Source organism: Gossypium hirsutum, chromosome A04 (genome assembly GCF_007990345.1).
Source record: "Gossypium hirsutum isolate 1008001.06 chromosome A04, Gossypium_hirsutum_v2.1, whole genome shotgun sequence".
Taxonomy (NCBI): Eukaryota; Viridiplantae; Streptophyta; class Magnoliopsida; order Malvales; family Malvaceae; genus Gossypium; species Gossypium hirsutum.
In genome coordinates, this window is record NC_053427.1 from 7,869,470 (window position 1) to 7,896,499 (window position 27,030).

The window sequence follows — 27,030 nt, forward strand, 5'->3', positions numbered from 1 at the left end:
ACTATGAATGTTATAATAATTGTAAAATATCCATAAGTTGTCTGATATATCCGGTAATGCCTCGTAGCCCTGTTCCGGCGACGGTTTGGGGTTAGGGGGTGTTACAAGTCTCGAGACACAATGGTCAAGTCTCGAGATGCTGTGAACAAAATTGACCATTTTAAGTATTTATGGATAATGGTCCCGAGAAACATTCAACATGTCTCAAGAAATCAATTTTCAAGCCTCTTGACAAGTGCCCCTTGGTCTTTAGAGAAGTAAACATTGAATGCAGGGATCAAAACAGGGGAAGCTTGTTTCGGAACACTTAGTTAAATTTTGATAGTTGGGTTTGGATTTGAGTCTTGACTCTATATTTAACCCCGAGTAACGTCGATGCCTATTTAATAAGGTTGTGAACACCTAGTATGCATGATTATGTCTGTAATAGAAAAGGTTTTGAATTATACCATGATAATATGCTTAAATTATTTCATAATTAAATCCGAAAATTTTGAGTTGCACAGTAACGTAATGTAGTGTGACACATTCGGATTCGACAATCAGTTTGGATGTGGGGTGTCACACTAAGGGTTACCAATGGAAATCTAACTAAAGCTTGAAAATGAGTTTAGCTATCAGGGATTCCAAGCCATTTATGGGTAATCTAAGCTGATAATCTTCTTAAAAGGAAGAAGATGAGACAATTGGTGGTGGTGTTGATCAAATAAAGGATCCGATGGTGGTGCAAGGTGTGGCGGCTAAGGTGTTTCTAGAGAAGGAAAACAAAGAAAAAGAAATGAAAAGAAAGATGGCAAAAGGAGAAGGGGCGTTTGACTATGGTCATTGTTGAAGATGATGCCGAATGGTGAAGGTAGCTACTATGGTGGAAAAAAGGGGGCAATTGTTTGGCGAGAATTAGAAAAAGGATGACTCTGTTTATATATGAAGAACGAGATAAGAAATAGAAAAAAAATAATGTTTAAAAGATCTTAAAAGGATCCCATTTAACTTACGAACGTTAAACCCACTCATATGTTGACCGATTTCAATTGAACCTTGAAAAGCAAATCTGAAGCCCATTACAAAAGTGTTCCTACTAGTTTATCATTGGTTGTGGGTAGATTTGTCCTTGGGTGGCCTAGCATAAAGGTTTGTTCAAAAAGTAAGAGGGTTTGAGTAAAAATATAAGTTCAAAAAGTGAGTTTGGGCAAAAAAAAGGCTTGTTCTCAAGTAATTTTTTTTTACCCAGGCCCAATCCAAATTTGCAAAAAAAAAATCTATTATTTCCCCCACCATTTTGCTATCATTTCACTATTATGTTGCTATTATTATGTTGTTATTGTTTGGATATTGTATAATTCTTGTTTTATTATTATTATTGCTACTATTTTAGAGGCATTTATTTATTAAGTTGTACCTTATTTAAGTATAAATATTTTTTTAAAATTATTTTCAATTTGCTGGGAAATATTTATTTTAATGTTATTAGTGTTTTTGATGATTATATATTTTTAATTTTTTATATAAAAAATTCTAATACAGACAGATTGGATCGGGCCTGGGTTTTAATATTTTTATCTGGGTTGAGCAAGATTTTAAACCCATTTTTCAGGTCGGGTCATACTTGTATCTATCAATCGAACATAAAATTTTGTTGTTTCAGTGTCGTAACCATTTTTTTTGGAAAAAAAAAAGGAACCGACTTAAATTTTGAAAACTAAAATGAATAGATGAGTCGCCACCAATCTTTTTGTTGAGGTGTGATCGGGTCATCTCATAAAAGTGGTTGTTTTTAATAAATGGTTTGACTTATTTAAACAACGATTTTGGTCCGCGCAAATCAAGAAAACAGGTTCGGGAGTCGGTTACGCACGAGGAAGGATTAGCACCCTCGATACGCCCAAAATTGGTACCTAGTTGATTAATTAGTGTCTTAGTGTCAAAAATTTAAAAACTTGAAAGAATTTAAACCATGATCCCTCTTTCTACTAATGCTAATTTAAAAATGATCGAATAAATTAAAACAGATGTTAAGGACTCTCTCATCTCGAAGTAATAAAATGTCACGCCCAGTAAGTTAGGACACGACATCTCGAACTTTGAGAATGAGCTTACTTTTATTTAAAATTAATGTATTCTAATTTATTAAAAGGATGTTCGGTTATTTAGGGTAAACGAGAAAAGTCGAAACCCAGTAAGTTAGGGCACATTTTCTCGAATTTCTTAATACCGAATATTGCCTTTATTTGCAAAAGCTCTTATCTCGAGGTAACAAGATGTCGTATTCAGTAAGTTAGGACACGATACCTCGCATCTCCAAGAGTAAGCATTTATTTCAAAACTCGTATTGTGATTTAAAAGAATATTCCGTTATTTAGGTTAAATGAGAAAAATCGAAACCTAGTAAATTAGGGCAAGATTGTCTCGAATTACCAAATACGGAATATTACTTTTCTGCAGATATATTCACTGCCACCTTATGTAATGATTCGGGGGTTCCTTCAAAACAGCTATACCTCAAAGGCAACCCAACTTCTTACGGAAATGGTTGGTAAGGGCTTTTCAGCAGATATATTCACTGCCACCTTATTTATGGATCTCATTGTACACTCTAATAAATCAATCTTGCTCTGAAATGTTTCATAAATTGGGTAAAGATCATCACTTGCAATGTGAATCAGTTTGTAAACATTGTACAGTGATAAAAGATTTGAACGAGGTTTAGTGTCTATTTGAATCTTGTTGTTTTAACTTATTTTCCGAAAATTATTTTAATGTTTTCATTATTTTATAAAAAAAACTGTTGTAAAATAAAGTAATCATTTTCAATCAAATTTAGAACTTACTTATTTTGTAGAACTTTAAATTTAATACCGAGTCAAAAAAAATTATCTTGAGTTCAAATCTTATTGAAAGCATTTTTGTAACCAATAGATTCAGATCGAATATTAATGGATATATTTACAATTGTAGTAATGCAGATTTGGATAATGGATGTCTAAGGATGTCTATCCACATCTACTAGCAAATAGTAATTTTAATATAAGAATTGTAATCACTAATCATAACTTTGTTATTGTGTATATATATTAAATTTCCTTTATGAGTAAATATTTGTAAAAGGAAAAAAAAAATCTAAATACAGATAACTTTGGATGTTCCATTGTGCTGTAAGACAGGCCACTGATACAAATATATGTTATTCCTACAAAGCTTGGAGACACCAGCAAAGTAAGGGATTCATGGGGTTTAAGTAACAGAATATTCTTTGCATTACCATATTCATCATGAAAAGAAAATAGAGGAACAATTGTATCTTAAGCTTTATATATGCCAGATGGATCAGTATTCTGAACAATCCATGGATGGTCAAGAAGCTTATGTAGTGGGAGGCGCTGGGAAGAATCTTTGACAAGCATTTGTAAATAATGTTGAAGTGTGTTCTGTATATGCCAATGATGGAGCATTGTTGTTATATTTATATAATTGCAAGTAATAGAAGCAACTAAAAATATCTGACTAATGAGGTCCTTGGCTGAAGATGAAACTATTGGTTTTGGAGAGAACTTCAAATCCACTTGCACAATCCTATGAATGGGGAAAAGAGTGAACAAGTTGTGACAGGTACTCAAAAAAGGTACCCTAGTGGAAAAGCTATGAAAAGGACACTTAAGTTTCCATCATGTTCTCTAGTGTCTTCAGCTCGGGTTTACCTTCTCTAAGTGTCTGAATGTTCTTTGGCCTCAAAAGACAGGACTCCATATAGAAACTCATAGCACAACACACCAGGGCTCTAGATATCTACACTGGCATCATGCTCTACACTTTCAACTGTGGAGAACATAAAATATAAGGTGAATCTCAGTTCGATGAGATGACAAATAGTGCAACATTGTAGTGTACCAGTTAGTTCTATGGTTTACTACATAGTGCACCGCACATAGTCCGCCTGCGATTAAATGTATGCACTGACCATCCAAAATCTGCAATCTTTAGTTCGCCCTAACAAGGAATCCAAATTGACTAGATAACTACAATGAGACTTTCATTGAATAACCAAACGAGTACTAGCCATGGGTTAGGAATCACCTGTGCACCAATTAACAGGTTCTCAGGTTTGATATCTTTCTGTATGACATGCTTTCCATGACATTTAAGTGCTCGAGCTAAAAAGGCAACATACTGCAACAAATAACGTAAGCATACAACATATGAATCCATCGAAACACAGTACCAAGAAGAAACTCACGGTAGCAGCGCGTCTTTCGCTAAAACATTTACATATTTGCAGTTGTTTGTAAAGTTAACCTTTGGCTGCATATTCCAGAATCAGATAAACACGTTTCTGCAAAAAGGTTGTATTCAGAAAACCAAATGTTAATTCATATATAACATTTTCAATTACATACATACATTGTTGAATTATCAATATAGGCTTATACCTGATCATAGAAATATCCATAAAGCTTCAATATATTGGGATGACATAGTTGATGTTTAACTTGAGATTGTTGTAGTTGGCTTTTAAAAATACTTTTGAGGGCCACGATATGATTGCTCTACTGGAAAAATACACAAGGATCTTGCCACAAATAGTCATGTGGTAGTTAATTGCATACATATAACACTTGCAGTTTTCTATTTGGAATGTAGGCAACAATCTTGAATTTTTGGGTATTTTTATAAAATTTAAGATGTGGGCAACAAACTTGAATTTCAATTATGCTTTAGAATATCTCGGGGTTTTGTGAAATCAACTAAAGTTATAGGAACTATAGTTGTCACATCTCAAATGGATTATATCCAAATCGTAGTAGCTTTTTTTTTTTACATCAATGTGTATTTGGGAATGCCATATACCATCTTTTGTTACACCTTTTTTTCTTTTTTTTTTAATTTATCGAACTGGATATTTTATTTATAGTTAACAAAACAAGCAAAAACATACATGATCCTAAACAGCTGAGCGATCCAATTCGGGAAAAACATAAAAAAATGGTTCAGTTAGTATCCAGGCGAGATTAAGTTTATTCCACATTTCCATTGTTACTGGACACTCCCTAAACACATGATCAATAGTCTCTGAACCCCCTCCACATTTGGGGCATGTTGTGTTTACTTTGGTTCTTCTGTTATAGAGATTTAGTGTAGGCAAAAAATTCCAAGAAATTTTCCAAGTTATAATTTTCTGTTTTGTAGTTAATTTTAAATTTCACAATTTCTTGTAAAAGCCCTTATAGCATTTTGAAAATTTGTAAATTGGTTATCACAACAACCATCAAGGAACAACTTCTAAGCACTTCTCACCGAGAAAACACCTGAAGGTTCATCTCTCCACACTAACATATCCTCATCCTCCAACTTGGCTGAAAGGGTTCTTATAATTTTGTTAGCAACACTCTCCTCAGGGGTATTCCTTATCAAACCCACATCCTATTTCCTGTGAGAGTGGTCAATTAAGTCATATGCATTTACTATGTTACTGTCATTGATATTTTCATAAAATATGTAAATTTTAGCCCCTACCAACCAAGCATCCTCTCAAATAGAAATTTGGTTGCCTTTACTAACCTTCTAACCAAGACCGTCTTGTAGCAGTCCCTTTGTTGCCCAGATGGTTTGCCAGGCATAAGAAGGTGGATTTCCTAACTTTGTTTCCAAAAAATCACAATGCGAATGGTACTTAGATTCTAAAACATTTTTAACATTTTTATCCAAGTCAGGCTTAGGTAAAATTTAGACCTATTTTTGGCCCGGCCCTAAAATTTTAGTTGGGTCCAATTCAAACCCGACCCAGCCTATGAACAGCTCTAGTAATAAACATATTTTTTTAATTAATTTTATTATTGTTTAATAAATTAATAAGTAATTTTGTTAAAATATTATAAGATAATAAGTGAATAATATATATTGATATTTTAATTGAGTAAAAAATATAAGATATTTAATATTGGAATTTTATAACTTTAATTCAAATATTATATTGATATAAATAGAATTTTATTATTTTCCCTGCACATCGAATGTCGATGCATTATTTTGACCAAGTTTTCAATTTTCTGCTACTGCCGCCGCCATATCTGCTTTCATTTTGCTTACTTTCAAGATATGGGTAAGCTTCCTCCTTCTTTTATTCTTCGTTCAGTTGTTAATGGTGGAAGCCATCTTTCTAATTGCCACTCTTTTTCTTCTTCTTCTAACACCATTGCTACCCACATCGAAGCCCTAAGTAAGAAACCCATGTCCATGCCTGTTAGAGGAAAGGGAAAAAGAGACCACCGCTTCGATAATGTTGATGATGCTTTGATTTTGTTCAATAAGATGATTGAAAAGTACCCAAAGCCTTCAATTGTGGAATTTAATAAATTATTAGGAGCCATTGTTAGGATGAAACATTATGCCATTGTTGTTTCTATGTATAGACGGATCGAATTATTGGGAGTTTCCCACGATGTTTATTCTTTGAGCATCTTGATTAATTGCTTTTGCCAATTAGGTCGAATTGATTTTGGGTTCTCTCTTTTGGGGAAAATGTTGAAGTTAGGCGTTGAACCTGATGTTGTAACTTTTTCGACTTTGATTAATGGATTCTGTAATCAGGATAAGATTTTTGAGGCTGTCAGTATATTCGATGAAATGACTGAAAGAGGGTATCAACCTAATTTGATTGTTTACAGTACAATGCTTAAGGGGTTGTGTAAGACCGGTAATACTTGTAGAGCTGTTAGGTTTCTAAGGCTGATGGAGAGCAGAGGTTTTGAACCTGATATTGTAGCATATAATACCATCCTTGACTGTCTTTGTAAGAACAGGTTGTTGAAGGAGGCTCTCGATCTCTTCTCCGAAGTGAAGGATAAAGGCATTAGACCAGATATCTTTACTTACAATTGCTTAATTCATGGTATGTGTAATTTCGGCCAGCAGGAGGAGGCAACAACGCTTTTGAATGAAATGGTTGATAACAATATTTCACTTGATATTGTTACATATAATATATTGATTGATGCACTTTGCAAGGAAGGAACGATTTCTAAAGCTGTAGAGATTGTTGACACAATGAGAAAGCAAGGCATTGAACCTAATGTTGCCACGTATAATAAATTGGTTGATGCACATTGCAAGGAAGGGATGGTCTCTGAAGCTGAGGATATCGTTGACGCAATGATAAAGCGAGGCATTGAGCCTAATGTTGTTACCCATAATGCATTAATCAACGGCCATTGCTTGCAGAACGAAATGGATAAAGCTGGAAGACTTTTCAACTTGATGATTGAGAAGGGTTGTGCACCTAATATAGTTACTTACAGCACCATGATCAATGGATATTACAAAGCGAAGAGGTTAGACGAAGCAATGGAACTCTTTCATGAAATATCTCAAAAGGGACCAATCCCGAATACTGTCACATACAGCACTGTAGAGACCGTTGACACAATGAGAAAGCAAGGCATTGAACCTAATGTTGTCACGTATAGTACATTGGTTGATGCGCATTGCAAGGAAGGGATGGTCTCTGAAGCTGAGGATATCGTTGTCGCAATGATAAAGCGAGGCATTGAGCCTAATGTTGTTACCCTTAATGCATTAATCAACGGCCATTGCTTGCAGAACAAAATGGATAAAGCTAGAAGACTTTTCAACTTGATGATTGAGAAGGGTTGTGCACGTGATATAGTTACTTACAACACCATGATAAATGGATATTGCAAAGGTAAAAGGTTAGACGAAGCAATGGAACTCTTTCATGAAATATCTCGAAAGGGACCAATCCCGGATACTGTCACATACAACACTCTTATGCAAGGTATGTTTCAGTTAGGGAAAGTTTCAACTGCTTGTGAACTGTTTAGAAAGATGCTTGCTTCAGGACAAGTTCCAGATATAGTGACCTGTACTATTTTGCTAGATGGTTTATGTAAAACAGGTCATATCGAAGAGGCATTGGAACTTTTTCAAGCGATGCGAAACAGGGGGTTGGGACTTGATATTGTCCCATATACTATCCTAATTGATGGGTTGTGCAAAGCTGGGCATATCGAAGTTGCAAAGGAATTATTTCATCAACTCTCAGACAATGGTTTAAAACCGGATGTTTATGCTTATTGTATAATGATTAATGGACTGTGTAAAGAGGGATTGCCAGATGAAGCATACAGGTTGTTTGGGAGGATGGGAGATAATGACTATTTGCCTAATAGCTGCTGTTATAATGTAATGATTCGGGGGTTCCTTTGCAATAGTTATGCCTCAAAAGCAACGCAACTTCTTACAGAAATGGTTGGGAAGGGCTTTTCTGCAGATATATTCACTGCCAGCTTATTTATGGATCTCATTGTACACTCAAATAAATCAATCTTGCTCTGAAATGTTTCATAAATTGTGTAAAGATCATCACTTGCAATATGAAACGGTTTGTGACCATTGTACAGTGATAGATTCTGGAAACTTGAATGAGGTTTATTGTCTATTTTCAAATTTGTTGATTTTGTTTTGACTTGTGGTAGTAAGTGAGAATCTTGTTGGTGATAATGTTGAGAAATTAGGGGAAAACCAATATCTGTTGCAATGACAATAGCATTGGTTTCTAACTGCTCAGAACTTTTAACTTCTTAAAAGTGTAGAAGAATTCAATCAAATTTAGGGTCTATTTGATTAATTGAAAACACATTTTCCGAAAATTGATTTTTGGAAAACAATATGATTTTTTGAAAAATGTAATATATTCTTTTGTTCTAATGATTTTAATTAAAACATTTTACATTATTTGATAATTTTTTTCTGAACTTATTTTCCGAAAATTATTTTAATGTTTTCATTATTTTATCACAAAAACTATTGTAAAATAAAGTATTCATTTTCAATGAAACTTGGAACTTAATTAATAGAACTTTAAATTTAATACCTATCAATATAACTATTTTTTATGAGTAAAAAAAAATTTATCTTGAGTTCAAATTTTATTAAAAGTATTTTTGTAACCAATAGATTCATATCAAATATTAATGGATATCTCTACATTTTTAGTACTACGTATTTGGATAATAGATGTCCAAGGATGTCTATCCACATCTACTAATCATAACTTTGCTATTGTGTATATATATTAAATTTCCTTTACAAGTAAATATTTGTCAAAGGAAAAAAAAAAAGATACCTAAATACAGATAACTTTGGACGTTCCTTTGTGCTGTAAGATAGGCCACTGATACAAATATATGTTATTCCTACAAAGCTTGGAGACACAAGCAAAGTAACAGATTCATGGGGTTTAAGTAACAGAACATTCTTTGCATTATCATATTCATCGAGAGAAGAATATAGAGGAACAAACGTATCTTAAGCTTTATATATGCTAGATGGATCAGCATTCTGAACAATCCATGGATGGTCAAGAAGCTTATATAGTGGGAGGCGCTGGGAAGAATCTTTGACAAGCATCTGTAAATAATGTTGAAGCGTGTTCAGTATATGCCAATGATGGAGCACTGTCGTTATATTTATATAATTGCAAGTAATAGAGGCAACTAAAGAAACCTGACTAATGAGGTCCTTGGCTGAAGATGAAACTATTAGTTTTGGAGAGAACTTCAAATCCACTTGCACAATCGTATGAGTGGGGAAAAGAGTGAAGAAGTTGGGACAGGTACTCAAAAGAGGTACCCTAGTGGAAAAGCTATAAAAAGGAAACTTAAGTTTCCATCATGTTCTCTTTGTTTCGGAGCTTTAAGCATGTTCTCTAGTGTCCGCAGCTTGGGCATACCTTCTCTAAGTGTCTGAATATTATTTGGCCTCAAAAGGCAGGACTCCATAAAGAAACTCATAGCACAACACACCAAGGCTCTAGATATCTACACTGGCATCATGCTCTACACTTTCAACTGTGGAGAACATAAAATATACGGTGAAACTTAGTTCGATGAGATGACAAACAGTTCAACATTATAGTGTACCAGTTAGTTTTATGGTTTACTACATAGTGCACCACACATAGTCCGCCTGCAATTAAATGTACGCACTGACCGTCCAAAATCCGCAATCTTTAGTTCACCCAGACAAGGAATCCAAATTGACTAGATAAGCACAATGAGGCTTTCATTGAATAACCAAACGAGTACTAGCCATGGGTTAGGAATCACCTGTGCGCCAATTAACAAGTTCCCAGGTTTGGTATCTCTCTGTATGACATGCTTTCCATGACATTTAAGTGCTCGAGCTAAAAAGGCAACATACTGCAACAAATAACATAAGCATACAACATATGAATCCATTGAAACACAGTACCAAGAAGAAACTCACGGTAGCAACGCGTCTTTCGCTAAAGCATTTACATATTTGCAGTTGTTTGTAAAGTTAACCTTTGGCTGCATATTCCAGAATCAGATAAACACGTTTCTGCAAAAAGGTTGTATTCAGAAAACCAAATGTTAATTCATATATAACATTTTCAATTACATACATACATTGTTGAATTATCAATATAGGCTTATACCTGATCATAGAAATATCCATAAAGCCTCAAAATATTGGGATGACGTAGTTGATGTTCAACTTGAGATTGTTGTAGTTGGCTTTTAAAAAGAACTTTGAGGGCCACAATATGATTGCTCCACTGGAAAAATACACAAGGATCTTGCCACAAATAGTCATGTGGTAATTAATTGCATACATATAACACTTGCAGTTTCTTATTTGGAATGTAGGCAACAATCTTGAATTTTGGGTATTTTTATAAAATTTAATTTTTGTTAGAACAAAATTTAAGATGTGGTCAACAAACTTGAATTTCAATTATGCTTTAGAATATCTGGGAGTTTTGTGAAACCAACTAAAGTTATAGGAACTATGGCTGTCATATCTCATATGGATTATATCCAAATCGTAGAAGCTATTTTTGTATTTTTTTTTTTTTTACATCAATGTGTATTTGGGAATGCCATATACCATCCTTTTGTTACACCATTTTTTTTTTTGAAAAAGTTATTAAGCTGGACATTTTATTTGTACTTAATAAAACAAGCAAAAACATACATAGTTCTAAACAGCTGAGCAGTCCAATTCAGGAAAAATCCAAAAAATGGTTAAGATAGTATTGACACGAGATTAAGTTTATTCCACATTTCTACTGTTACAAGACACTACCTAAACACATAGTCAATAGTCTCTGAACCACCTCCACATTTGGAGCTTGTTGTGTTTACTCCAATTCTTCTATTATGGAGATTAACTAGTGTAGGCAAAAAAATTCCAAGAAATTTTCTAAGTTGAAATTTTCTTTTTTGTAGTTAATTTTAAATTCCACAATTTCCAGTAAAAGCCCTTATGGAATTTTGAAGATCTGTAAATTGATTATCACAACAACCATCAAGGAGCAGCTTATAAGCACTCCTCACTAAGAAAACGCTTGAAGGTTCGCCTCTTCACACCAACATATCTTCATGCTCCAACTTGGCTAAAAGGATTCTTATAATTTTGTTAGCAACACTCTGCTTAGAGGTATTCCTTATCAGTCCCACGTTCTATTTCCTGTGAGAGTGATCAATTAAGTCATATACCTTTACTATGTTACTGTTGTCGAAACCATTTCTTTTAAAACGGGGGTCGACTTTTATTTAAAAACGAAAATGGAGTCACCACCGATTTTTTTGGAGGTGTGATCGGATCACCTAGTAATTTGGTCGTTTTAATAAAATATTTTAATTTATTAAAACAGCAATTTTGGTCTACGAAATTCGAAAAAATGGGTTCGGGAGTCGGTTACGTACGAGGAAGGATTAGCACCCTCGTAACGCCCAAAATTGATACCTAATTGATTGACTAATGTCCTAATGTCGAAGGCTGAAAATTTGAAAAGAATTAAAATACGATCCATTTTTATTAATTTTCGTTTTGAAAAAAGCTTGAATTAAATCGAAACAAGCATCAAAGGCCCACTCGTCCCGAAATAACAAAATGCCACATCCCATAAGTTAGGATGCGACATTTAAACCCTCGAGAACAAGTTTGCCTTTAAATTTTTTTATCAAAACTTTATATATTTTGAAATCTAAAAGGATATTTGGTTATTTAGGTTTAACAAGAAAATCGAAACCCCGTAAGTTAGGGTACGATTTCTCGAATTTCCAAAACACGAAACATTGCCTTATTTTTGAAAATTTTCCTTTTGAATAATAACGACTATAACATTAACAATGTGCATTATTTTGTTTGGAGTAAAACAAAACAGTCTGTATTTGATAAATACATTAATTGGAGCTTAATACACGATATGATGACATGAAATAAAATATAGTAATGAGCATGGAACAATAATACATGAATACAATATTATACAAGTGAATGACAATAATAAGAAAATACGAATGAACGAATTATAATACACACAATGGCAATAATCACATAACATATGTCACTTAAATACCAACATTAATAATCAAAAGAATGAAATAAATAACATCAAACAATTTAAAATAAATAATGAGACAATTTTAAAATAATTAATACATAAAAAATAAGTTTAAAATAAATATTATAAAAAGCAATTTAGAGTGAATAGTATAAACAATTTAAAATAATTAATATACAAAATAATTTAAAATAAAATAACACAACTTAAAATAAATAATATATAACAATTTAAAATAACATATAGAAAGTCTAAAATAAATAATTTGTAAGAAGAAATTTAAAATAAATAATATACATAAAATAAAAAATAGTTTAAAAAATAAAATAAATAATGTATAAAAGAGTTTAAGATAAACAATATAAAATTTTGAAAATCAATAATCCATATAAAAAAGAAGTTTAAGAATAAATAGTATATATAAATTTATAATAATAGAACAATTAAAAAATAATATATAAAAGAGTTTAAAATAAATAAATAAAGCAATGTAAAGTAATTAATATATAAAATAATTCAGAATAATATGTATCAGAACAGTTTAAAATGAATACTATATAAAGAAATTTAAAACGAATAACATATAAAATAGTTTATAAAAGCTGAAATTAAATAAAAAAAGGACTTAATTAGAATTAGAATACAATTAAAGGGGATAAACTATAAATAATAAAATAATTATAACAGACCTTTGCATCATGACATACATGTATAATTCATACATTGAATGGTAATTTAACAGAATATTTATTTGCTCTTTAATCTAATGTACAGGGACTAATTTATCTATTTTTTGAGTAGAGGGAGGTAAAATGCAATCTAAAATTAAATTGATGTATATATTTCTTTAAATGTACATGATTGAATCAAAATTAAAGTTTCATGTATGCATTTGAACCACAATCAAAGTTTCATGTGTATAATTGCATTAAATTAAAGTTTGTGTATCAAATTGCACACCAAATCAAAATTTATGTATAATTTTAAGATTTATCCCTTTTTTATTTGAGCTAAGTAATACTTCAACTTGGAAACCGTAAGTTAACTTTGTATTTTTTTTAAGTTCTAATTAATACCAGTAAAATAGAGAATGAATTGTATGAAATTGTTATTCCACGTCATCCCTATCTTTTTCTAATAGGAGAATGACAAATCAGATTTTTCATCCTAATTTTTAGCTTTTTTTTCCTGAAAAAATTCAAATCCAAATAAAAATACTGAATATTAGGAGGAAAATTATGATTTGTCATTCTCCTATTAGAAATGGATATAGGTGACTTTGAATCATAGTTTTATACAATTTCTTCTCATTAAAATATACTAATGTGACTATGATAAACTAATAACATGATGACATGTGACAAAATATATTAATTTATAAAAGAAATATAATTTTTTACACATAGGGAATGAACAAATTGTTCATTCTAGACATATATTTTAGTATTTTTTATATATTTTTAAATTTTTATAACATGTAGGATTTTTATATTATTATTTTTTTTAAATTTAAAACATAAAAATATAAAATATTTATAAATTTATAAAAAAAATTAAAAATATTATTTGACAATATAATGGACATGGACAACTATTTGTTGAAATACATTTGGAATAGGGGGTGAGAAAATCCGATTCGATTCAAAAAACTCTATAAAAAATTCAAATTTTGGATTAAATAGTTTAAATTATTTGAGTTAATCAAGTTATTCGAATCAACTCGAATAAAAAATTAAATTTTTCGATTTAACTCGAATATGAATTATACAATTCGAGTTATCTGAAAATTCGAATAAGAAAAGACAAAACTACGTCATTTTGATAAATGTTTACTTTTTTAAAAGTTAAAATTTAAAATAATTAAGTTAAAAGGTAAAACTACGTCGTTTTGATAAATGTTTACTTATTAAGTTAAAAGGTAAAATTATTATATTATTCATATAGTTAAATAATCTTGTACTTCATCTACTAGTTAAATAATCGGTCCATCTAAACGCAACATTAGATATAAATAATAGGATTTGTTAACTCGACTTGTTTTGACTCGATTCAATTCGATTCGGAAAAAATTCAAATTGAGTTCGGTTGCTAAAATAGGATTTGTCAACTCGACTAACTCAAAAATTTTTTACTCGATTCGACTCGACTCGATCGAATACTCACCTCTAATTTGGAAAGGTAAAACATGGATGGATTTAATGGCCAATTAACCCAAATTAGGCTCCCAACCCTTTCCCTAAACACCACTTCGCAACCCAAAATTTACACTTCTTCTGCTACTGCCGCCGCCATTTCTGCTTTCATTTTCAAGCTCACCCCTCATTGGTTTTTCATTTTGCTTAGTTTCAAGATATGGGTAAGCTTCCTTCTTCTTTTATTCTTCATTCACATGTTAATGAGGGAATCCATCTTTCTAATTTCCACTCTTTTTCTTCTTCTAACACCATTGCTACCCACATCGAAGCTTAAGTAAGAAACCCATGTCTGTTAGAGGAAAGGGGAAAATAGATGATGGCTTCGATAATGTTGACGATGCTTTGATTTTGTTCAATAAGATGATTGACAAGTACTAAAGCCTTCCATTGTGGAATTCAATAAATTATTAGCAGCCATTGTTAGGATGAAACATTATGCCATTGTTGTTTCTATGTATAGACAGATGGAATTATTAGGCGTTTCCCAGGATGGTTATTCTTTGAACACCTTGATTAATTGCTATTGTCAATTAGGTCGAATTGGTTTTGGGTTTTCTATTTTAGGGAAAATGCTGAAGTTAGGTGTTGAGCCTAGTGCTGTAACTTTTTCGACTTTGATTAATGGACTTTGTAATCGAAGTAAGATTTCTGAGGCCGTTATTATATTTGATGAAATGACTAAAAAAGGGTATCAACCTAATTTGATTGTTTACAATATAATACTTAAGGGGTTGTGTAAGAGTGGCAATACAGATAGAGCTGTTAGGTTTCTAAGACTGATGGAAGATAGAGATTTTGAAACCGATATTGTAACATATAGCACAGTCATTGACTGCCTTTGTAAGAAAGGGCTATTAAAGGAGGCTCTCGATCTCTTTTCTGAAGAGAAGGTTAAAGGCATTAGGCCAAATACCATTACTTATAGCTGCTTAATTCATGGTATGTGTAATTCGAGACAGCAAGAGGAGGCAACAAGGCTTTTGAATGAAATGGTTGATAACAATATGCACTTTGCAATGAAGGAATGATTTCTAAAGCTGTAGAGATCGTTAACATGATGAGAAAGCATGACATTGAGCCCAATGTTTCCACGTATAGTACATTGGTTTATGCGCATTGCAAGGAAGGGATGGTCTCTAAAACTGAGGATTTTGTTGACGCAATGATAAAGCAAGAAATCGAGCCTAATGTCGTTACCTATAGTGCATTAGTTAATGGTTATTGCTTGCGGAACGAAATGGATAAAGCTAGAATAGATTTACAGATGATGATTGAGAAGGGTTGTGCACCTAATATAGTTACTTACAACACCATGATCAATGGATATTGCAAAGCTAAAAGGTTAGACGAAGCAGTGGAACTGTAACATCCCGAAATAAGGCCTAAACGGAATAGTGGTTGCGAAACCACAAATTTGAGGTATAAAAATTTATTTTATTATTATTTTGAGGTTCATGATATGATTGCATGATTGTGTGAAAATTTCGTGATGAAATTCTATGCATAAAGTGCTTAAGTTGAGATTAGGGACTAAATCGAATAATTTGTAAAACTTGCATTCTAGAAGTTTTTAGTATGAAATTGCTTTAGAATATTAATTAGGAGGGTTTAAATAACAATTTGACCAATTTCTAAGTTCATGGACAAAATAGGACATGGATGGAATTTTTGAAAGTTTAATAAGGAAGGGCATTTTGGTCATTTGGCTATTAAATGAAATAAAAAGGGAAAAATAACACAAAATTCATCATCTTCTTCATTAGCACGAAATTTCAAGGGTTCTCCATAGCTAGGGTTTGTTTCAAGCTTTCAAGCTCCATAGTAAGTGATTCCAAGCCCCGTTTTTAATGTTCTTTACGTTTTCGGAGTCCCGGTAGCTCGATAAAGCTTATGCTAGCAATAATTTAAGTTAGGGTTCATATTTGGAAAAATACCCATAGGTTAAAAGTGTTTATTTTGATGTTTTATGATAGAATATGAGGTTTTAAATTATGTTAGACAAATTGTGCTACTCGGTTTTAAGTGAAAACGAGTAAAAGGGCTTAATCGGTAAAAATACCTAATAGTCATAAGTACATGTTAGAGTGTGAATTTGATGTTGTCATAGAAGGGAAAAATGATCAGCATGTCATAAAACATAATAAAATAGGATGAAGTTTAAATTACGAGCCTTGGGGAAAAAGTGCAAATATGTGAAAGTTTAGGGGCAAAAATGTAATTTTTCCAAAGTTTGGGTCAAGGAATGTTTTGATAAATGTGAATATTAAATAAGTTAAATTTGCTATTATATATCAAGAAGAGTGAAATTCGGGAGTAGATCGGGGAAAAGAAAAAGTAAAGGACTAAATTGTAAAGTTTAGTCACATTTTGTATCGAGGTAAGTTTACAGTAAATAAATGAAATATTCTTTTATTTTACATTATTATTGTCAATTTCCAGCATTTATATACTTATTTTCTTTGAATATTTAAAGTCGAATTAAAGGCGAAGTGACAGAGAAAAAGCATTAGGAAGCCCCGTTTGAACCTTAGGAATGTTAGGATATTGGGGTTGACACGACAGGACAGGACAGAAATGAGCCATGTAAGTCCATATCAGTTATATGGCTTTGGAGACAGGAATGAGCCATGTAAGCCCATATTATATATATATGGCATTGGAGACAGGAATAATTCATGTAAGTCCATGTCGAAGACATGGCATTGGCAGGATATTGATGACAGGAACGACCCTAGTATCCTTAGTATTCCGAGTGGTTCAACGGGTCATTGTACACGTTAAATTACAGTGAATTATCAGCAAAAAGGAAGGTAGATTATATTTATGAATAGTGAAAGGTCAGGTAAGAAAGAAGGTAAGTGAGTAAAGAAAAAGGTAGAAAATGAGAAGTAAAGAAAGTTTATGAGGCTAGGTGACATTATGTATAATTATTCATTATGTTGAATGTTGTAATTTATTTTCTTGTAAGCTTACTAAGCCTAGTGCTTACTCTCTTTATTTTCTTTTTCTTATAGTTTTTATCAAGCCACTCAAGGATCGAAGGAAACGTCGGAGACCCGATCACACTATCGAAGAAATCACATTGGTATAGTTAGACGTTTCGTTTTGTGTATGGCATGTATTGGAACTTGGTTTCTTTTGATATGATATGATCAATGAATGATGTGTAAATACTTGCTAATGATTAGCTAATAGAGTGGCTGATGATATACATGTTTAATAGTATGTATGATTAAGTAGTAACTATCACATGAAAACTAAGAAAAATGTGAAAGTAACTAAAAAAACAGATTCAAGTATCAGAAATAACGGGATTTTGAAAAATCACAAGAAATTGTAGAGACATGGGTTGATGGTGAATAATATATGAAATTAAATCTCGTTGTGTCTATTTTCATATGGAATAAGCAAAACAGGTAAAGGTTTTGTATTTTATAGGGTATCTGAGTTTTGGTGAAATAGGGCCAGAGCGATTTCTGGATCCCCTGTTCCAAATTTAGAAATTCACCATAAATTTTAAAAAAATAATTAGGTGGTTTACTTTATATGGTTAGAATCCTTATTGAATCTAGTTTTAATAGAAACAAACATTATAGTCATATAATTTTTCTACAGAGAGAAAAGTGGTTCGTAGTAAGTAGAGGCCAGTGCAGTCAAATTCTGAAACAGGGGTAACTTTAACTAATAAACTGTACTAATTGGCTAAGTCAAAAATTCTAGAAAAAAATTAGTAGATAGATATATGAGTATAGTTTTAGGAAAAATTTACGGATCTTAATTTTGAGTTTTGAAACTAAATAAATGAATTTTTAAGCAACCATGACGCAGAAAAATAGTTTATTCCGAAAATTAAAATAAGTGGTTTAGAGTTGTTTAAAAGGTAAGATAAGTTTAGTAACACCTCAAGCTTGACTCCGGTGACGGTTTCGGGCGTGGGGGTGTTACAGGAACTCTTTCATGAAATATCTCAAAAGGGACCAATCCCGGATATTGTTGTTAGACAAAACCCGTTAGCAAACAAAAATAATTAATTATAAATAAACACATATAAAATAAAATATGACCAGAATTATTTTTAGTTAACTTATCAAATATGAAAATAAAATAAACCATAATAAAAAATTGAAATAAAGGAGATTTGAGATTTTATGAAACGTTGAGACCTGTCAAACACAGTTTCCTTAAGACAAGTTCGACCGCTCCTACGATACTTGGAGTAACTTTGGTCAAAAGTCTCCCAAGATGCAACAATAGCAGCGATCGAAGTAGTAGCACCTGTACCACGATAAATCGAACGAACAATGACATTTTTTCTATCACCGGAATATTTAGAAAACATGAAAGATGAAAAAAGAGATTACTTATAACAACAGAATTTCGGTAAGAGAAATTCTTAGAAAGTACGAGAGCGTGTAAAAAAGCCTTCAGAATCATGGCCTTTTATAGGCATGGAGAGTGTTGTAATTTTGGAAAAAATATCCCCAAAATCTTCCATTAAATAAAAATTTTTAACAGATTTTTTAGAATCAATTTAATAAGATAAGTTTCCACATATAAGCAGATTTTGTCTGCTGAGGAAGAATAAATTCGTGTTGGGCTAAAATATCTACAGGCTCATTTGGGCCTAACCGGTTCCGGAAATTTAGCGTCGCTCACGTCGTGCGAGTGTGCCTCAACCCCATCGGGTTTGGACCTGCACCCTTCCTGCACGCTAGGCAGGGTTACAAGTCTAATTTATACCAAACCCTTCAAACCAATTTGGCACATATTTAAGGGGTTCAAATACCATTCAAACATACATAAACATGTCATTTTAAACATCCCTAATCACCTAACCAATATGCCATTCAAAGGCATTACAATTATACCAAAACATTACATTTCCAAACTATATATATGTCAAACATGCCATAAATGACCATTTCCAAACTATCATCAACATGCCAAGAGTACCTTGTTTACAAGCATTTGGTAAGGCATCAAAGTGCACCAAACCAAGACAACATCAATAGCTTAACATACCAAAACATAAATTATAAAGATCCTATACATGCCATTAATAACCTTGGCCAAAATGCTCAAATACTACCAAAATGATCGTTGGATAGTGTAATAGGTCTCCGACGAGCTTCCAACTGATCGAGCGTTCGATAATCTATAAAATAATAGAAAGAAACTACGTAAGCAACGAGTGCTTAATAAGCTCGTATAAACTAAAACACAACTTACCATGTCATTTATACAATTCAAAGATTAAACAAAACTCATCGCCAATGCCATAAGCTTAGTAAAAGGCAAATCAATATCACCAACTCACAAGTTAGTATATTTGCCCATGACATAAATGAAATCAACATTATGTAAATCTTCATACGTACTAACATCATTTAGTTTATTAATCCTTTCATAAGGTCATGATTCAATCCACTTGCATGCTTACCATATCATTCCCTTTTAATACCCGTTGGACCATCTAGAATTACATCGGATACTCGGGAAAGCTCACACATAATGTGCCTTTACATATAACCGTAACATTTCCTTTACATCAATGCTCACACGAGCTGTGAAATGGGCCTACTCACACAAGTTGTGGGTCAGAATGTAAGCTACATGATGCTACTCACACGAGCTGTGGAGAACCCGCAACAAATGCAAGACCTCAGCCATCGGTAGGACATTCAAGACTAGCACCCGAAACATGAAATCCCTAATGACATGCCATTTGTATCCTAAGAATTCTTAAGGTTCAATCGAGACCTGATATCCGTCAATTCATCATAGTATATATGCATTCATATATTGATTTATTTATACTAAAATTAACATAGTAAACATTCCATTTAGATAACATTAAAACAGTTATAGTTCATACGAACTTACCTCGATAATTAGGGTGTAGTAATATAGTCGAACTAGTTCGAAGCTTAAGCTTTTCCTCGATCTAAGTTAGAATGTGGTTTATCTTGATCTAAATAAATATTTTCATTCAATTAAGTATTTATATAATTCAATTTAATCTATAATTCATATTTATGCAAAATTACAAATTTACCCCCAATATTTTAACTTTTCATAATTTAGTCTTTATGCTCAAAACTTAAAATCTAACCATTTTAACTTAAATCCAACCTAACAAAGGGACCTTAAAGAAACTCATAATTATCAACAATTCACAACAAAACCCTAGGATTTATACCTTTAACAATTTAATCCCTATTTCAAAAATTCATCAACAATCACTTAACAAAACTTGTTTTTTTTTCAACAAAAATTCATAGTCTATCAATTAACATAAAAAAACCACTCAAAAGCACTCATGGTAAGTCCCTCAACTCTTAAAAATTTTGTAAATTAACCTCCGGGCTAGCTAGATTAAGCTAAAACGAACTAAAAAACATAAAAATAATTAAAAACGAGTTGAAAAATACCTACTATGCGCCAATATAAGCTTAGCCGAATCAAGCTACTAACAATGGAGTACTTCCTCTCTTAAAATCGGTTATGGAAGAAGAATAAAAGATGATACTTGTTTTAATTTCTTTTGTTTTAAGCTAATTTACTAATTTACCATATTAATCTTATTACATATTAAAAATTACCATAACATCTTGCCCATGCACATCCACTAGCATTATTTATGGTATAATTACCATATAAATCCATTAACTTTCCTTTCCATAGCCATTTGATCCTTTTAACTAATAGAACTCAAATTTTTCACCTTTTACAATTTAGTCCTTTTTACCTAATTAACAATTTAAACATCAAAATTTCTTAACGAAATTTTAATAAGACCTTAATATAATCTTGTAAACATTAAATAAGTAATAAAATAATATTTTACTTGTCAAAATTGTGGTCCCGAAACCACTGTTTCTGACACCACTAAAAAGGGGCTGTTACACTAGGTTTTATAACAACAGAAACATTTAGATTGAGAGAATTCTATTCTTTGTTTCGAAGGGTTTTTCATGTGGGGCTTCAGTTTTTTCCATTCATTCTCTCCATCTTTTGCACTCAAGAAAAGAAAAATTAAACAAACCTCACTGTTATGCACTCAGAAATAAAAATCAAATTCTTAATAAGGCAATAATTAATCTTGTGAGTTTTTAAAAAAAGTGTCTATATCAATCAATTAAAATGTATTAGAATCAAACTAACAAAGCAAACCTAGTAGCATTGCACAGAGGAACTTGACAAACTTGTTCAATCACTTGTTGAAACCTGAAAACCTGAAAACCTGTTGAAACCAAAAAACCTGAAAAATTACGAAGCAACTTGAAAAACTTCGTTCGAGGTGTTCTCGATATCCAAAAATTACGAAATTTAAAGTGAAGCTTCCTCAAATAATGTAGATTTTATCTGGAAAGGTTTGGCACAAAATTCAACCCACAGAATATTTTCTTACTTTTTCTTTTTTTTATATTTTCTTTTTTCTGCACTTTTTCAATCTTTTATTTTTTGTGAGAAATATTTTTTATGTAAAATTTCAGATCGTTTGAAAAACGTTTACCCACTGAATTTCTTTTTTTGAAAATTCTCTCGGTACAAAAAAATTGTTTTAAAGTTGTTTGCTAGAAATCAATTTTATAATAACACAAAGAACACCTAAAATGCCCAAATCTGATACCAAATGATAAAGAATGAGGCCGATGAATGTGGAAGTGAATCGTAAAATTTGTTAAAGTTGCGGATTTGACTTAGGTTTTTAGACATTCAAAAAGAAACTTGGATTTGAAACAACCTGAAACACAAATGAATCCAAGTCAGATAAAAAATAAAGAAGACAATTAAAAACAAATAATCAATATGAATAAAGTAGAATAATAAGATCAAAGATTAAAATAATAAAGAAGAAAAATAAAGAAGATAGAACGTGACGTGTAAAAGTCCTAAGAAGCCTCAGAAACACAAAGAATCCACAACCCCCTTCAAGCGACTCTAATTTCCCCCTCTAAGATAAAAAATTTGGCAATAAAAAGTTTGAAAATAATCCCCACAATCTGAAAAGATTGATGAACTCTTCTAAAAATAACTCAAGAGAAATTCTTGAAAAGAAAATGATAATTTATTAACTCAAAAGAGAAATGGAATAATAATGAATTGTGTGATTTGTGTACAATGCAAATGTCTATATATAGGCTAGCTAAATAACTAAAACTCTAATTTAATCTAAACAAGAAGTAGTTTTAAACTAAATTTTCTTGTTGACATAATACTCCTAAATAACTTAAACTACTTAGTAATTAGTAAAAATTCAGAATAATAAAATAATAAAACAATAAGAGCTGATAAATACAATATTGTGCTCATATATAATAAAAATTAATCCCAAAACTTAAACCTAATATGATTTAAACTCGAATTAAAAGCTCAAAACTTGTAATTCCTATCATAATCACGTCTGGAAATTCTGTTCGCGTAGTTCTTATTAAAACGATCATAACTTGAGCTCCCAAACTCGAAATCGAGCGATTCAAAGTGCGCTTTGAAGCTGAGAGATAGATATTGTAATATCCCTAAATCGGGTCTAGTAGTTTCGGGTATATTTTTTGGGTTCCAAGTGTGAATTTAGGAACTTATCGGGTTAATAGTAATTTTAAATTTAACTTAGGATGTCAATTTCATCTAAAATTGATTAAACAATAATCTGGAAAAATAAAAATATTTTTGGAAAATTAATTTAAAAGCAATTAAATAATTATTAGTGAAAATAATTAATTTGGGTTGAAAAAGAATTTTAAAATAATTTTTATTAGGGGTTAATGAGTTAAATTTAAATATTAATTAAATTTGATTTAATTGTAAAATAAGAGAAATTTTGGAGTATTTATTTGGCAAATAAACCTTTAAATTCGGAATTTTGGAGGGAAAGGATCAATTGGTAAAGTAAGGGAAATGTAAGAGGGGCTATTAGTCAAATTTCTCAAATTTTAAATTTCTGGTGGGTTGTTTCAATTTTAAACTCAATGCATCTAGCCTAATTTTCACACCATTTATATCAGATTAGAGAACTATAAAATTCATTTTCTTTGCATGTTTTTAAAGATCTATCATTAGAGAATAGATTCAACAAATTTCCTTTCTCAAAATACTCTCTCTTTTCACCTGAAATTATTCACAATAGTAGCCAAAAATATTCTGAAATTTCTCAAGGTTCTTGAATCAAGATTTTCAATCGAAGTATTTAGAAAGAATAAAAGGTAATTATTATTTCTAAACTTATTTTTATGATGATTAGAAGCATATTTACATGATTTGAGTGATAATTACATGATTTTATATCAATGTCATCTTCTTTAAAAGCTTAAAGTGTTTTAATGGTGAATTTTGAATTTTGAGAGGAAATCCACAAATCAATGGATGTTCCAACTCAAAATGAATCTATTAGAATATTTTGATCTTATTTATCAAGATTAAACATGTTTTGTAATGTAATTAAAAAAATCGAATTTCATCATCATCATCAACCAATTTTCCGGATTTTTGTGAAATTGATTTAAATGTGAAATTGATGCTTAATATATGTTTATTTTGTCTAGTATTGGTGTTTGGAAGTGATTAGGAGGGCTGCAGTGATCAATTTTGTGAGGAATTAAGTTTTTGACTTGATGATACAAATCTAGTGAGGTAACTTTGAGAGAGAATTTATTGTATCCTAGTTGATGAAAATTTGCACTTATTATATCTTTTGATAGGTGGTAATATCTATTTTGTCTCTTTTGAAGCTCTGAATCTTGAAAAGGATCGAGCTAATCGAAATTGAAGCTTGGATTTGCTTGGTTGATCACTTTGCTGTGGTTGAGTTAGTTGTGTGGTGAGTGTTATTTAAGGGCGATTTGGTAAGTTGACCCTCACTTATGCTTAATTGGATGATTAATTACTGATTGCAAATATTTAATTGAGTTTTGGTTAGTTAATTTTGCAAGATTATTGATATATGTTTAAGTGATGAAATTTTTGTTAAGTGTTGGTAAGTAAGCATCTAGTGATTTTATATGCTTGATTTTATTGATTATAATGGTGAACTAAGCAAGTATGTTGGGGTTTTGGTTCATGGTATGTTGATATTTCAATTGATAAATGAACATTGATAATAGGTAATTGGTATGCTAGATTTAATTTGATGTTAAAATGACTATGTTACATGATTCACATATGCATTTTGGCACTTTAAATGAGCACATTATTAACTGAAGTTGTAACACCCCCTAACCCCAAACCGTTACCGGAACGAGGTTATGAGGTATTACCGGACATATCAGACAACTTACGAATAATTTACAATTAATATAACTTTCATAGTATAATATAATAATTAAGTCCCTATCTTGAACTCTCGAAGTTTAAACACGTATTAAAAGTAGAACGGGACTTGTTCGAGTATTCCAAATTTTTTTATAAAAATTTCGGCAGCATTTCTGCTTATTTTTACCTAAACCTCCTGCAAATTCAAACCAAAACAACCAACACCAATATTTCACATTCATATACTAATATTTATATTATTAACAAAATTTTAATTTAATAACTATTATAGCATCATTCAAAATTGATTAAAAACTTCATTCATTTAACAACTTGATGTTCATGTATCAAAATATCATGTACTTTCCTTACCATTTCATTTAACCATCTAAATTTTATAATTCATCCTTCACTACCCAAAGTAATATACATATTCAAGTGACTAAATGACACCTATGTACATGCCACCTTTACCCAAAAGAAAAATATACATCACCAAGTTTGTGTTGGATTCGGGATTGTTCTGGATGCTGAGCCGGGACACTTGACTTCTACTAACCTGCGCAGGGAAACAACCGTACGCTGAGTATGGATATACTCAGTGGTATTACTATAATCCAAGACTATTTATCATTAATAAATTACAAACATCAATTATTTACCCTATTAACAAATAATCTCATTTTCAAAATTTCATTTCAATTATTTACCCTATTAACAAAGCTCGAACTATGACAGATACGCGGATTTCCACCCAAACACACCAGAATATCCAACCCAAACACACCTGGAATATTGTAAATCCTCCATAACATACCGGTATAATATATCCTCCCAAAGACACCAATAAGGCATTAAATGCCTATTCGGATAAACCGAAGTATATAATAACAGAAATATCTTCTCGGCCGAACTACAATCTCTTCATCACATCACAAATCCAATGGCATGCCATTTATATCGAATCTAGTCCGACGAGTTAATAGGGTATTATTTTACTTTTTCTAATTTCAATTTCACATACTTACCTCAAGTCTTATTTACCATACATAACAATTAAAATTTCAGCAATCAATAATAATTAAAATTCGAATTATAGTAATACACACCGTAATTCTCCCGTTTTAGTCCTCGATGACTTTCTCCTTTCCTTTCGATGCTGATGCTTCAGGTTCTTTGTTGGCTACGAAAATAATAATTTATAATCATCAATACAATATGATTCAATTTAATTCATGAGCCTAAACATGCAAATTTAACCATTTTTAATGTATATATATATAATTTCACCATTAAGCTGTCTACTTGAGTCATTGTTACTAAATTATTTATATCTTGAGCTACGAAACTCAAAATTAATATCCGTAAATTTTCCTTAAAACTAGACTCATATATCTTCTAACCATAAAATTTCCAGAATTTTTGGTCTAGCCATTTAGTACAGTTTATTCGTTAAATACTCCCCTGTTATTTCATTTGACAGTTCTGACCTCTCTCTACTAAAAATAAATTATCTCATTGTACAGAACTCGAATAAGGTTCTTGTTTATTTATTTTGAAACTAGATTCATTAAGGAGTTCACATATATAAATTACACTCCATAATAATTTTTGTACAATTTTTAATGATTTTCCAAAGTTAAAACAGGGCATCTCGAAATCACCCCGAACCAGTCTTACAAAATTTCAAATATCTCTTGATTCATCAATTAATTGCTTACACTGTTTCTACTATAAGAAACTGGACTCAATAAGCTTTAATTCCATATTTTGCTCATCCTCTAGTTCAATTTATAAAATTTTTAGTGAATTTTCAAAGTCAGACCATTGCTACTTCCCAAAACTGTTTTGATGTAAAATGTTAATAACCAAATTTATAACACCAATTCACACCTTATTCCTATTCAAATTTCATTTAAACTCAAATTTAACTATTAAATTTTCAACATATTTTCTTAATTCCGAATTTTCCTCAATTTAGTCCCTAAAACACAAAACTTATAGCTTACTTTGCAATTCAATCTTTATATCTATTCTAACTTGAATTTCATTCAATTAAACCCCTATTTCATCATTTTATTCAACATGAACTTTGTTTAAAAACCTAAGAACTTCCAAACTAACAACTTAATTTCATCAAAAACTTGTTTTAAGACTTCTAAAATATCAAAATTATGAGAAAAGGACTTGATTGAGCTT

General features: G+C 31.3%; 2 protein-coding genes and 2 pseudogenes across 3 annotated transcripts; 2 read left to right on the forward strand and 2 right to left on the reverse strand.

Moving 5' to 3' along the window:
• Positions 1-3,174: 3,174 nt before the first annotated feature.
• On the reverse strand, positions 3,175-5,612 carry LOC107947994 (serine/threonine-protein kinase Aurora-1-like; annotated as a pseudogene).
• Positions 5,613-5,990: 378 nt separating this feature from the next.
• On the forward strand, positions 5,991-8,449 carry LOC107948765 (pentatricopeptide repeat-containing protein At1g63080, mitochondrial-like). 2 transcript variants are annotated; one of them, XM_016883407.2, is made up of 2 exons: positions 5,991-6,094; positions 6,206-8,449. In XM_016883407.2, exons 1-2 carry the CDS (start codon positions 6,091-6,093, stop codon positions 8,344-8,346), a joined length of 2,145 nt encoding a protein of 714 aa, XP_016738896.1. In that variant the 5' UTR covers positions 5,991-6,090; the 3' UTR covers positions 8,347-8,449. The 2 variants fall into 2 exon arrangements, with proteins under 2 accessions (XP_016738896.1, XP_016738895.1); XM_016883406.2 differs by having other exon boundaries at positions 5,999-7,786; positions 7,889-8,449.
• An 869-nt stretch (positions 8,450-9,318) lies between these two features.
• On the reverse strand, positions 9,319-14,708 carry LOC107947993 (serine/threonine-protein kinase Aurora-1-like; annotated as a pseudogene).
• Positions 14,709-14,865: 157 nt separating this feature from the next.
• Positions 14,866-15,946, forward strand: LOC107947992 (pentatricopeptide repeat-containing protein At1g62914, mitochondrial-like). The gene is made up of 3 exons (XM_016882483.1): positions 14,866-14,951; positions 15,041-15,519; positions 15,603-15,946. The coding sequence occupies exons 1-3, from the start codon at positions 14,866-14,868 to the stop codon at positions 15,944-15,946; spliced, it is 909 nt and encodes a 302-aa protein (XP_016737972.1).
• The last annotated feature ends 11,084 nt before the right edge of the window (positions 15,947-27,030 follow it).